The sequence below is a fragment of the Schistocerca gregaria genome, chromosome X, assembly GCF_023897955.1.
Source record: "Schistocerca gregaria isolate iqSchGreg1 chromosome X, iqSchGreg1.2, whole genome shotgun sequence".
In the NCBI taxonomy this organism is placed as follows: domain Eukaryota; kingdom Metazoa; phylum Arthropoda; class Insecta; order Orthoptera; family Acrididae; genus Schistocerca; species Schistocerca gregaria.
Window position 1 is genome coordinate 69,801,253 of NC_064931.1, and position 12,786 is coordinate 69,814,038.

At 44.2% G+C, this 12,786-nt stretch overlaps 1 protein-coding gene across 1 annotated transcript in view; it reads right to left on the reverse strand.

The window, feature by feature from the left end:
• The window catches only part of LOC126298342 (uncharacterized), a gene marked incomplete in the record, with an annotated part of 1,034,705 nt that extends 1,022,597 nt beyond the window's left edge, over nucleotides 1-12,108 (reverse strand). Inside the window, 1 exon segment of the mRNA XM_049989638.1 lies at nucleotides 12,017-12,108. Coding sequence (XP_049845595.1) covers nucleotides 12,017-12,080 — 64 coding nt within the window.
• Nucleotides 12,109-12,786: the final 678 nt, after the last annotated feature.

Sequence of the window (12,786 nt, forward strand, 5' to 3'; positions counted from 1 at the left end):
CGACGTACGATGCTCACAGAAGATCGTATAAATGACATTGCGTACCCCCTGGAGAAATCCCCTAAAATGTCTCTTAGACGTCTTTCACAGAAAACGCAAATTACTTGCACATCTTTATAAAGAGCTGCTAAGTTACTTGGGCTAAGATCGTATAAAGTAACAGCAGTGCGAGAGCTTACACTGGCGATCCAGCGCACAGGGTTAGGATTTGCGAATGGGTTTTGAAGCAAGTGCATGACGGTGAAATAGATCCTTACCTGAATTTGTTTTCAGATGACGCTTACTTCCATTTACACCGGTATGTTGATTCTCGCAACTGTCAACACTGGAGAGCCGATATGTCTATTAAGCTTCATTAGGAACCCATTCAGGAACAGAAAATAGGGTGATGTTAGGAAGAATTCCACTCACAGCTGGTAAAACTGTTGTTTATTGAAAGACGACCGGTTTCGTGACTTTAAGCCGCATTATCAGGTGCACAATGTTAAAAGACCATAGGCATAGGCATCCCCATCTACCTTTGTCGTTCGTGCTGGCCGCTTCTGCCTTGCCCTGCACTCAACTGCCCTGCTGTCATTCTGAGGCAGGTAAATTTTAATGAATGGGGAACCTCTTTACCTTTCACTCGCCATAACATTAACGAAAATCTCTGAATTGTAACTTTTGACTAGGAGCGATGGGTACGCATATGATCTTTTAACACTGTTAAAACACGGATCGTGTTTTAATAAACAACAATTTTGTCAGCTGTGAGAGGAATTCTTCCTAACAGCCGCGTTTTGCGGGAATAAAAAATAGTTTGTGCGAAAATAGGAGTTTGGTGCTCGGTTAGTAATGACACAGAATAAGAAGCCCAATTTACTTAATGACACAGTTAACAGTGAAAGATAAATACACTCCTGGAAATTGAAATAAGAACACAGTGAATTCATTGTCCCAGGAAGGGGAAACTTTATTGACACATTCCTGGGGTCAGATACATCACATGATCACTCTGACAGAACCACAGGCACATAGACACAGGCAACAGAGCATGCACAATGTCGGCATTAGTACAGTGTATATCCACCTTTCGCAGCAATGCAGGCTGCTATTCTCCCGTGGAGACGATCGTATGCCCACTATACGCCCTCGCTCAAAGTCCGTCAACTGCACTTACGGTTCACGTCCACGCTGTCGCGGCATGCTACCAGTGTTAAAGACCGCGATGGAGCTCCGTATGCCACGGCAAACTGGCTGACACTGACGGCGGCGGTGCACAAATGCTGCGCAGCTAGCGCCATTTGACGGCCAACACCGCGGTTCCTGGTGTGTCCGCTGTGCCGTGCGTGTGATCATTGCTTGTACAGCCCTCTCGCAGTGTCCGGAGCAAGTATGGTGGGTCTGACACACCGGTGTCAATGTGTTCTTTTTTCCATTTCCAGGAGTGTATATGCGAAGCGTTCTGGAACTGAACTGTGTGAAAGAGAACGAAACTTGAGCGTCTTTAACAGGATTCGGCAAGGACTCAAACGGCCAATGTTTCTTCGCACTTAACTCACAATGTGTTTCACGACAGTCATTAGCAACAAAATCTGGCGCGCTCCAAGTCCCGGTCTAACCCCGTACGATTTCTGTTGTGGGAAGCACTAAACAATAAAAGTGTATTCAAAAAATTCGAACACGTTGCAGGAACTCAAGGATAATATCGGCGAGTCAGTTAATTCAGTTTCCTAAAGGGAATTACATTGTCTGATGAATGATTTCTTGGGTAGATGTCAAAAATTCGTGGATAATTATGGCAAGCAGTTCCAGCATCTCTTTGCATGACATGGATGAGTACTTGAAAATTTTTACTGCGGTTGTAGACGGGCGACACACTGCGTCCTGCGTGCGGACATCAGTTTCGTGTACTAAACGTCATCAGTATATGGAAAAGAAAAATTAACTCTAGTCCACTGAACACTATTTTCAAATAAGAGTCAAACTTGTATGTGTTTAAAAGAAATGTGTGTGAAATCTTATGGGACTTAACGGCTAAGGTCATCAGTCCCTAAGCTTACACACTACTTAACCTAAATTATCCTAAGGACAAACTCACACACCCATACCCGAGGGAGGACTCGAACCTCCGCCGGGAACAGCCGCACAGTCCATGACTGTAGCGCTTAGACCGCGCGGCTAATCCCGCGCGGCTGTATGTGTTAATATAGAAGCAAAATGCAAGAGTTGTACATCAGCGCCTTGTTTACTGAAGCAGTGACGATACATCTGGAAAAAAATGTAAAACAATAAATTGTATGTCATACGAACACAGTATTTAATGCTCCAGTTTTGTACTTCTCGACTCGACGCTAAATGTCTCATTCGATGTACACGCACAAAACATCATTTGGTTTAGTCTCCGACTTAGCGATCTGCGGATATTGCTCACACAAACACCAAGCCAGATTAAGAATAACTGTGTATATACTGGGCTAACCGTCTACAGGAATCATTTACGATCGTTCCAGTTCTACGGATGGTTGTTGTTGTTGTTGTTGTTGTTGTTGTCTTCAGTCATGAGACTGGTTTGATGCAGCTCTCCATGCTACTCTATCCTGTGCAAGCTTCTTCATCTCCCAGTACCTACTGCAACCTACATCCTTCTGAATCTGCTTAGTGTATTCATCTCTTGGTCTCCCTTTACGATTTTTACCCTCCACGCTGCCCTCCAATGCTAAATTTGTGATCCCTTGATGCCTCAAAACACGTCCTACCAACCGATCCCTTCTTCTAGTCAAGTTGTGCCACAAACTCCTCTTCTCCCCAATCCTATTCAATACCTCCTCATTAGTTACGTGATCTATCCACCTTATCTTCAGCATTCTTCTGTAGCACCACATTTCGGAACTTCTATACTCTTCTTGTCCAAACTAGTTATCGTCCATGTTTCACTTCCATACATGGCTAAACTCCAAACAAATACTTTCAGAAACGACTTCCTGGTACATAAATCTATATTCGATGTTAACAAATTTCTCTTCTTCAGAAACGCTTTCCTTGCCATTGACAGTCTAAATTTTATATCCTCTCTACTTCGACCATCATCAGTTATTTTACTTCCTAAATAGCAAGACTCCTTTACTACTTTAAGTGTCTCATTTCCTAATCTAATTCTCTCAGCATCACCCGATTTAATCTGACTACATGCCATTATCCTCGTTTTGCTTTTGTTGGTGTTCATCTTATATCCTCCTTTCAAGACACTGCCCATTCCGTTTAACTGCTCTTCCAAGTCCTTTGCCGTCTCTGACAGAATTGCAATGTCATCGGTGTACCTCAAAGTTTTTACTTCTTCTCCAGGAATTTTAATACCTACTCCAAATTTTTCTTTTGTTTCCTTTACTGCTGGCTCAATATACAGATTGAATAACATCGGGGAGAGGCTACAACCCTGTCTCACTTCTTTCCCAACCACTGCTTCCCTATCATGCCCCTCGACTCTTATGACTGCCATCTGGTTTCTGTACAAATTGTAAATAGCCTTTCGCTCCCTGTATTTTACCCCTGCCACCTTTAGAATTTGAAAAAGAGTTTTCCAGTCAACATTGTCAAAAGCTTTCTCTAAGTCTACAACTGCTAGAAACGCAGGTTTGCCTTTCCTTAATCTTTCTTCTAAGATAAGTCGTGAGGTCAGTATTGCCTCACGTGTTCCAATATTTCTACGGGATCTAAACTGATCTTCCCCGAGATCGGCTTCTACCAGTTTTTCCATTCGTCTGTAAAGAATTCGCGTTAGTATTTAACAGCTGTGACTTATTAAACTGATAGTTCGGTAATTTTCACATCTGTCAAGACCTGCTTTCTTTGGGATTGGAATTATTATATTCTTCTTGAAATCTGAGGGTATTTCGCCTGTCTCATACATCTTGCTCACCAGATGGTAGAGTTTTGTCAGGACTGGCTCTCCCAAAGTTGTCAGTAGTTCTAATGGAATGTTGTCTATTCCCGGGGCCTTGTTTCGACTCAGGTCTTTCAGTGCTCTGTCAAACTCTTCACGCAGTATCGTATCTCCCATTTCATCTTCATCTACATCCTCTTCCATTTCCATAATATTGTCCTCAAGAACATTGCCCCTGTATAGACCCTCTATATACTTTTTCCACCTTTCTGCTTTCCCTTCTTTGGTTATAACTGGGTTTCCATCTGAGCTCTTGATATTCATACAAGTGGTTCTAGGCGACTGATGACCTCCGAAGTTAAGTCGCATAGTCCTCAGAGCCAGTTGAACCAGTCCATTGATCCACCGTTCAATCCCGATGGCCACGTACACATTGTGATCTTCAGTGCCGATGTCTTTGAGTCAACAAGGTAACACGTAGGGGTCGTCTGTTGCCAAACACCATGCTCAACAATGTGCGCCGAACCGTGTGCTCCGACACACTTGTGCCCGTACCAGCATTGTAGTCTGTTCACAGGTCGCCGGCTACGTCGCTTTACAGAGAGGTAAAGCCTCCGACGTTCACTCATGGTTTCACCGTCCTTCAACCATTTTCATAGATGCTCACGATCGTGACACGTGCACAGCCGTCCAGCTTCGCCGTTTCTGAGATGTTCTATCCTAGGCGCCGGACCATAAGAGTCAGCCCTTTGTCTACGTTGTTTATTATGCTTATTACCTAAACTGAAGGTGTGTGTGTGTGTGTGTGTGTGTGTGTGTGTGTGAGGGGGGGGGGGGGGGGGGAGAAAGGAAAGGAACGGGAAAGGACTATTGAAGTCAGCTGCATCGGGACTTTATGCGGAATCAGCGGCCACGAGTGAAAATGTGTGCCAGATCAGGTTTTGAACCCGGGATCTCCTGCTAACCTCTGCGCCATCCGGATCCTGCGTTTATCGCAGCTGCGCGGACTATCTACATCTACATCCATACTCCGCAAGCAACCTGACGGTGTGTGGCGGAGGGTACCCTGAGTACCTCTATCCGTTCTCTCTTCTATTCCAATCTCGTATTGTTCGTCGAAAGAAGGACTGTCGGTATGCTTCTGTGTGGGCTCTAATCTCTCTGATTTTATCCTCATGGTCTCTTCGTAAGATATACGTAGGAAGGAGCAATATACTGCTTGACTCTTCGGTGAAGGTATGTCCTCGAAACTTTAACAAAAGCCCGAACCAAGCTACTGAGCGTCTCTCCTGCAGAGTCTTCCACTGGAGTTTACCTATCATCTCCGTAACGCTTTCGCGATTACTACATGATCCTGTAACGAAGCGCGCTGCTCTCCGTTGGATCTTCTCTATCTCTTCTATCAACCCTATCAGGTACGGATCCCACACTGCTGAGCAGTATTCAAGCAGTGGTCGAACAAGCGTACTGTAATCTACTTCCTTTGTTATCGGATTGCATTTCCTTAGGATTCTTCCAATGAATCTCAGTCTGGCATCTGCTTTACCGACGATCAACTTTATATGATCATTCCATTTTAGATCACTCCTAATGCGTACTCCCAGATAATTTATGGAATTAACTGCTTCCAGTTGCTGACCTGCTATATTGTAGCTAAATGATAAAGGATATATGTATTCGCAGCACATTACACTTGCCTACATTGAGATTCAATTGCCATTCCCTGCCCCATGCGTCAATTCGCTGCAGATCCTCCTGCATTTCAATACAATTTTCCATTGTTACAACCTCTCGATAGACCACAGCATCGTCTGCAAAAAGCCTCAGTGAACTTCCGATGTCATCCACCAGGTCATTTATGTATATTGTGAATATCAACGGTCCTATGACACTCCCCTGAAATCACTCTTACTTCGGAAGACTTCTCTCCTTTTAGAATGACATGCTGCGTTCTGTTATCTAGGAACTCCTCAATCAAATCACACAATTGGTCTGATAGTCCGTATGCTCTTACTTTGTTCGTTAAACGACTGTGGGGAACTGTACCGAACGCCTTGCGGAAGTCAAGAAACACAGCATCTACCTGTGAACCCGTGTCTATGGCCCTCTGAGTCTCGTGGAGGAATAGCGTGAGCTGGATTTCACACGACCGTCTATTTCGAAACCCATGCTGATTCCTACAGAGTAGATTTCTAGTCTCCAGAAAAGTCATGATGCTCGAACATAATACGTGTTCCAAAATTCTACAACTGGTCGACGTTAGAGATATAGGTCTATAGTTCTGCACATCTGTTCAACGTCCCTTCTTGAAAACGGGGATGACCTGTGCCCTTTTCCAATCCTTTGGAACGCTTCGCTCTTCTAGAGACCTACGGTACACCGCTGCAAGAAGGGGGGCAAGTTCCTTCGCGTACTCTGTGTATAATCGAACTGGTATTCCATCAGGTCCAGCGGCCTTTCCTCTTTTGAGAGATTTTAATAGTTTTTCTATCCCTCTGTCATCTATTTCGGTATCTACCATATTGTCATCTGTGCGACAATCTAGAGAAGAAACTACAGTGCAGTCTTCCTCTGTGAAACAGCTTTGAAAAAAGACATTTAGTATTTCGGCCTTTAGTCTGTCATCCTCTATTTAAGTACCATTTTGGTACAGAGTGTCTGGACATTTTGTTTTGATCCACCTACCGCTTTGACATAAGACCAAAATTTCTTAGGATTTTCTGCCAAGTCAGTACATAGAACTTTACTTTAGAATTCTTTGAACGCCTCTCGCATAGCCCTCCTCACACTACATTTCGCTTCGCGTAATTTTTGTTTGTCTGCAAGGCTTTGGCTGTGTTTATGTTTACGCCTCTCGGCCGACCCCGTCGACGTCCTCCATGCTCACTACTTTGCGGTTGGACGTAACTGGGCATCCCCACTGAATGTGGCGATGATGATATTTGGTATGTGGGGCGCTCAACTGTGCAGTTATCAGCGCCCGTACAAATTCCCCATCTTTACACAGTCCAGTCTCGGCACTTTCACGAATGATGATGAAATGACGAAGATAACACAAACACCCAGTCCCTGGGCGGAGAAAATCCCCAACACTACCGGGAATCGAAAACGGGACCCCGTGGTCCAGAGGCGGCAACTCTAGCCACTAGACCACGATCTGCGGACTCTGAATGTGGTGGATTCATTAACCGTCGAGATGAACCAGTTATATGAATGCGTGGTGTTTGTTCTTTCGGACATGTTCGAAAGAACAGACACCACACCGAGCGGTCTGAGGCGCTGTAGTCGTGGACTGGGCGGCTGGTCCCGGCGAAGGTTCGAGTCCTCCCTCGGGCATGGGTGTGTGTGTTTGTCCTTAGGATAATTTAGGTTAAGTAGTGTGTAAGCTTAGGGACTCATGACCTTAGCAGTTAAGTCCCATAGGATTTCACACACATTTGAACAGTTTTGAACAGACACCACGAATTCGTATAAAAGTTGCTTATGTCAGTGAATTTCCCCATTTGCGACCGGTATGGTTGATAACTTGCTTCCCCATGCATCTCTGCTATGCTAATTTACTTTCATTACCGCATGACGTACCCGTAGCGGCGCAGCGCCACTAGGCGACATTTATCTCTCGGTGGACAGTGGTCATCATATTTGGGCTCCTCGATATACTTGTTCATTGGTACTGGCGCGCGGATTCTCGAAATGAGTAAGGCGTTGTGCGACATACCATTGCTGACCGCTCCGGTCACACGTTCGATTCCTGCCTCGGGCATGGATGTGTGTGACGTCCTTAGGTTAGTTAGGTTTAAGTAGTTCTAAGTTCTAGGTGACTGATGACCTCAGAAGTTAAGTCCCATAGTGCTCAGAGCCATTTGAACCATTGCGGAGTTTTTTCATATATCTACTCAATCTCTTCTGTTAATTCACGTTGATAAGAATACCAGGCCGAAGAACAATAAGCAAATGAGCGAGTGTTTTGTAAGCTGTCACATTTCTGGCTTCCCTAACTTCAGTCACTTGGGGCAGATACTCTTCGATCTTGACGTTTATGACAGATTAATGATCGCGTAGTCAAACGGTATTAGGGCTTTTCGGCCACATACACGCATCACATTATAAATATTTGAGTCGATTGTCCGACGCCGATCACTGTGTCATTATCGGTCATCTACAAGTCGTCACAGATACACATGCTCGGTGTTCCGGGACGGTAGGGCTTGACAAGCGCGAAACAGGCAGTAGAAGCTTTCACTGTGTGCGAGCGGACATTATATTGTTGAAATGTAAGTCCAGGATGGTTTGCCACGAAGGGCAACAAAACGTATCGCTGAGCTATAAGGGTGGCGCATATGACAGCAAAAGAGGTCCTGCTCTGAAAAGAAATAGCACCCCTGGCCACCACTCCCCGCTGTCGGCTCTTACGTTAGACAGCTCTCCGAGGCGTCTCCAAACACGTCTTCGGCCTGGAATCTCATTGACTGGAGTATAATTGTCTTCGGCAGTAAGACCCAGAAATGACCCCGATGGCCAGTCAATACGTGTCTGATGGCACCGCGGATAGCGATTGGATACTGTTGTCCGCCCGACATCCAGGACTGATGGTCTGGGCTGTCATTTCATTTCACAGGAGGATCTTTTTGGTTCGCACCCTCACAGGACAGCGGTGCGTCGACGATGTTCTACGGCCCGTTTGGTTGCCCTTCTGGGCTTACATTTCCGCAAAATAATGCCCTCCCGTGCATCGCGAGACTTTTTACTGCTTGTCTTCGTGCCTACCTCGGCCAGCAATGGCGCCAAATCTCTTCCCGACTGAAAACGTGTGGAGAATTGTGGACGGGGCCCTCCAAACAGCTCGGAATTTTGACGATCTAAGGCGCCAGTTAACTAGAATCTCGCACGCTGTCTCCCAGCAGGACATCCAACAATTCTTTTAATCACTGCAAAGCCATACAACTACTTGCTAAATTCATGAAGCTCATTCTCTTGAATTAATCATCCAGTTTTCTGAAACTGTAACCATTTTTTTGTGTGTACATCACGTCTACTGATTTCCTTTCCATTCGGATAATCCCTTCGCGGTGGGTCTTTTTCTTTGTCTTATAGTGTATTATTAGGCATTGATCCATAATCAGATGGCAATTCCTGTTTTCAGGTCAGTTGCATAATTCGTGCGAAACCAAAGTAGTAGAAAAATCTACAGTCTTGTGCGTCTTCGCACCACACTTTCCTCGAGAGTACCGCGTCTGCCCTTAACAGATTTACTGTTTAGGAACTTTGTCAGTAAAGATAGGCCTGGTACATAAAAATGATGCACAAGACTGAGATATTTCGATGCCATTAGTTTACCAGGAGCAATGCACGTAATGATGGGACAAAACCTTAAATGCGTCATAAATAAATAAAAAAATGAAAAAAATTAAAATTTAGTGAAGCGTTAAGGTTGGTTTTTATACATACATCTACCTGTCCTTCTGCAATTCCAACTGTGACAGTTTCTTAACTTATTCGTTGGAAGGAATGGCTCTGAGCACTATGCGACTTAACATCTGAGGTCATCAGTCCCCTAGAACTTAGAACTACTTAAACCTAACTAACCTAAGGACATCACACACAACCATGCCCGAGGCAGGATTCGAACCTGCGACGTAGCGGTTGCTCGGTTCCAGACTGAAGCGCCTAGAACGGCTCGGCCAAAAGGGCCGGCCGTTGGAAGGAATGTGAATGTTATGTGTTTAGCTTTGAAACGCAGTGTATGAAGCTTTTTATCTTACATAGCGACTGAGTATACTACGTTTTTACATTATTATATTACTCTCGCGATAGATTTCGCGTCAATTTCGGAATGGTTGCACTGATTGATAATGTTGTCTCTTTTTATTTACACCAGCGCAAAGTCGGTTTCTAGGCACTTCAGTCCGGAACCACACAGCTGCTACGGTCACAGGTTCGAATCCTGCCTCGGGCAGGGATGTGTGTGATGTCCTTAGGTTAGTTAGGTTTAAGTAGTTCTAAGTTCTAGAGGACTGGTGACCTCAGATGTTAAGTCCCATAGAACTTAGAGCCATTTGAACCATTTTGAACCAGCGCAAAAGCTATGACGATATCAAGCAAGAGCAGTCAGTCAATGTCGTGAATATATGCAACGAAAAAATTAACTTATTCCAACTAAGTAAAATCAAGGCTCATTCACCTTAACAATTCTGTTATTTCGCAACACGAAGAAAGATTGTTCGTTATGCATGAAGAAACGAAGGTGGTTTGTTAGTGCTTTGTTCACCGTAGCAGGTATGGAATATATGAGAAAAATATATACATAGCGTGAACCTGAACTCCACCGCTTTAGTTTCGGAGGTGGTTCAGAAGTATTTTCTGAGTATTTTGGTATAATAGACGTAGTCTAATGTGGTTCGTTACTGCGTAATAACGTAATTATGGTTTATTCGCTCTGCTACGCAGATTAGCTTTGTTTCCCTGAAAAATACCTTCACTACTGTGTAAAAGTCTGTTGTAAGCAATGACGAAAACACAGAAGGATCCCATTTCTTGTAGGCGCTTATGGACAGATCGATAGATGAGAAAGTACTGTTCTGCGATGTGGTTGCTGGAAGAGTCACTTGTCACTTCGTCGCAGTGCCGCCGTTCTGTTCCATTCTCTGAACTTACACGCGACGTGCATGTAAGGCAACTCTTCGTCAGTGCACCCATCCACACTGCGTTCATCAATGTTGAAGGTCCATTCACTTCCGCCAGCCTTTAATATAAGCCATTTTTACGATTTTCTTAGAAAAAGTAATGAAGAAATAAACGTAAATTTTTTGCACATTATTTATTGATTCTCACATTTCATTTTCTGATATTTTTTTTAATACAGTCATCACTAATCCCTCCATGTGAGAAGTTAAAACTGTTCCGTCCAAAATGAGGTGTGTCCATAACGGACGTCCTGCATTCTGCAAATCTTATCTGCAATTTTAAAAAAAATAATTCTTAATCTATAGGATATTTCGTGCGCAGTAATAGCACAGTTTTTTGAAATTGGGCAAAACAATAAAATGGCGGACGTCTGCAGCGAAGACGTAGTTCTGTCGCAGGTTTTTTGCTATAACTAATAAATTAATTTAAAATTTTTTTTAGCCTATTGCTCCTTCCGGAAATTCCTGAGGAGTAATTCAGCCAATTTTCAGAATGATATCTGTGTTCCCACAGTCCATTCCGTCATCTTGAAATGAACTGTATCTCGAGATGGCGGAATGGATTGAGGGCACACTAACACAAATATCTCTCCGAAATTTGGCTGAATTACTCTTCGGGCATGCCCAGAAGGAGTAACAGACTAATTTTCCGTTTTAATTTATTCATTTGTTATTGCAAAAAACGTGACAAAAGCACACGACGAAATTACGTCTTTGTATCCAGCGTCCGCCGTTTTACTATTCTGTCAAATTTCCAAAAATTGTGCTATTACCCCGTCCGTAATATCCTATAGACTAAGAAAATAGTTTGTTTTTTTGATTTCAGATAAGATTAACAGACTGCAGGACTTCTGCCATGGACACATCTCATTTCGGACAGAACAGTTTTAACAGGTCGCATGAGGGGTTCAGTGATGTCTGAATTTGTTACAGAGCCAGAAAATGTTGTCCGACAATCAATAAATAATGTCCAAAAAGATATACTTCGATTGCTTCATCAGCTTTCCCAAAAAAGTCGTAAAAATTGCTATTTCACCGACTGACTGGGGAGAGAGGACCTCTGACGTACGTTAACAATGTCGAAAAAAAAGAACGAGACAGAGCCGAGCAGTAGTGGATGCAGCCTTGAAGGCGATTATTGTTGTCTACAGCAAGAACGTATTTCAAAAAAAAAAAAAAAAAAAAAAAAAAACACGTAGCTCGTACCTTCGACATTTGCGCTGTTTAGTAGATATTTTTAGTAAAATACAAAGACAAATGGTGATAATAAATCAAACGAAATGTAATTGTTTCTGTGCTATATGTTGTGTTCTGTTTTCCAAAATTTAATTTGGTGTTAAAGTGATTAAACCAGTAACATCGCTCGGACAAACACAAAACAAGGCGATGTAGAAGACATTTACGTGAAGATGAGTTGTTAAACCTCTAAACCCTTTGTAAGAAGTAAAGCAATGCGGCTCTGCGGACGTACCTGCGTCCAAGCCGTGTAGAGCGGCGGCGCCAGAGAGCAGCAGGAGCACGACGCAGGCAAACATCTTGGTCAGCGGTCAGCCAAACACTGAGCCAGACGCCAGCCGCCCGCCGCCTGCCGGCGCGATCCGACGGCCGCCACCGCGCATGCGCAGCCGGCGTCCCCGGTGGGGGAATCCCTGCCACGGTGCCGCCAACAACTACACCACTTCCTGCCGCTGCAGCTATTGCTCTTCTATCGACTACCGGGCGGGTAGAGCAACACAAGTTTGACGCGACTCGCTAGTAGCGTACTTACAGCGCAGTCCACTTTTCTGATGCATAGATACCAGTTGGCTGGGATTTACTGAGTGATATGGGCAGCACCGCAGTAAAGTATCAGTTCCTAGCTAGACATCTAGTGGTGGTCTCTACCGTGAAAGCTAGCGCCGATCTTTCGGTTTCCGGGGGGCAGTGGGTATGGTCCAGTCTGGAGTTAATTCCCTTAATTTAGCTAAATGGTGGTGGTATGCCCCGACCCTGGTGGTCGGCGTTTCGTAAAACTTCTCTGATGGCTGGCAGGAAGCAGCACATTACAGCAAATACCACTCGCAACACTTTGTCTCGATTTTTCAACCCACAGCGACAGCAGCGCCCCAAGCGGCCAGTAAGCGACGCTTCTGAATACGATACCTGGTGAATGAGAATCCTAAGTTTTATGTTGATCTGAATCATAGTTTTTACAGTAGGGTGCGTACTTAGCGTCACGATAATTGACAATAAAAAAGAAAA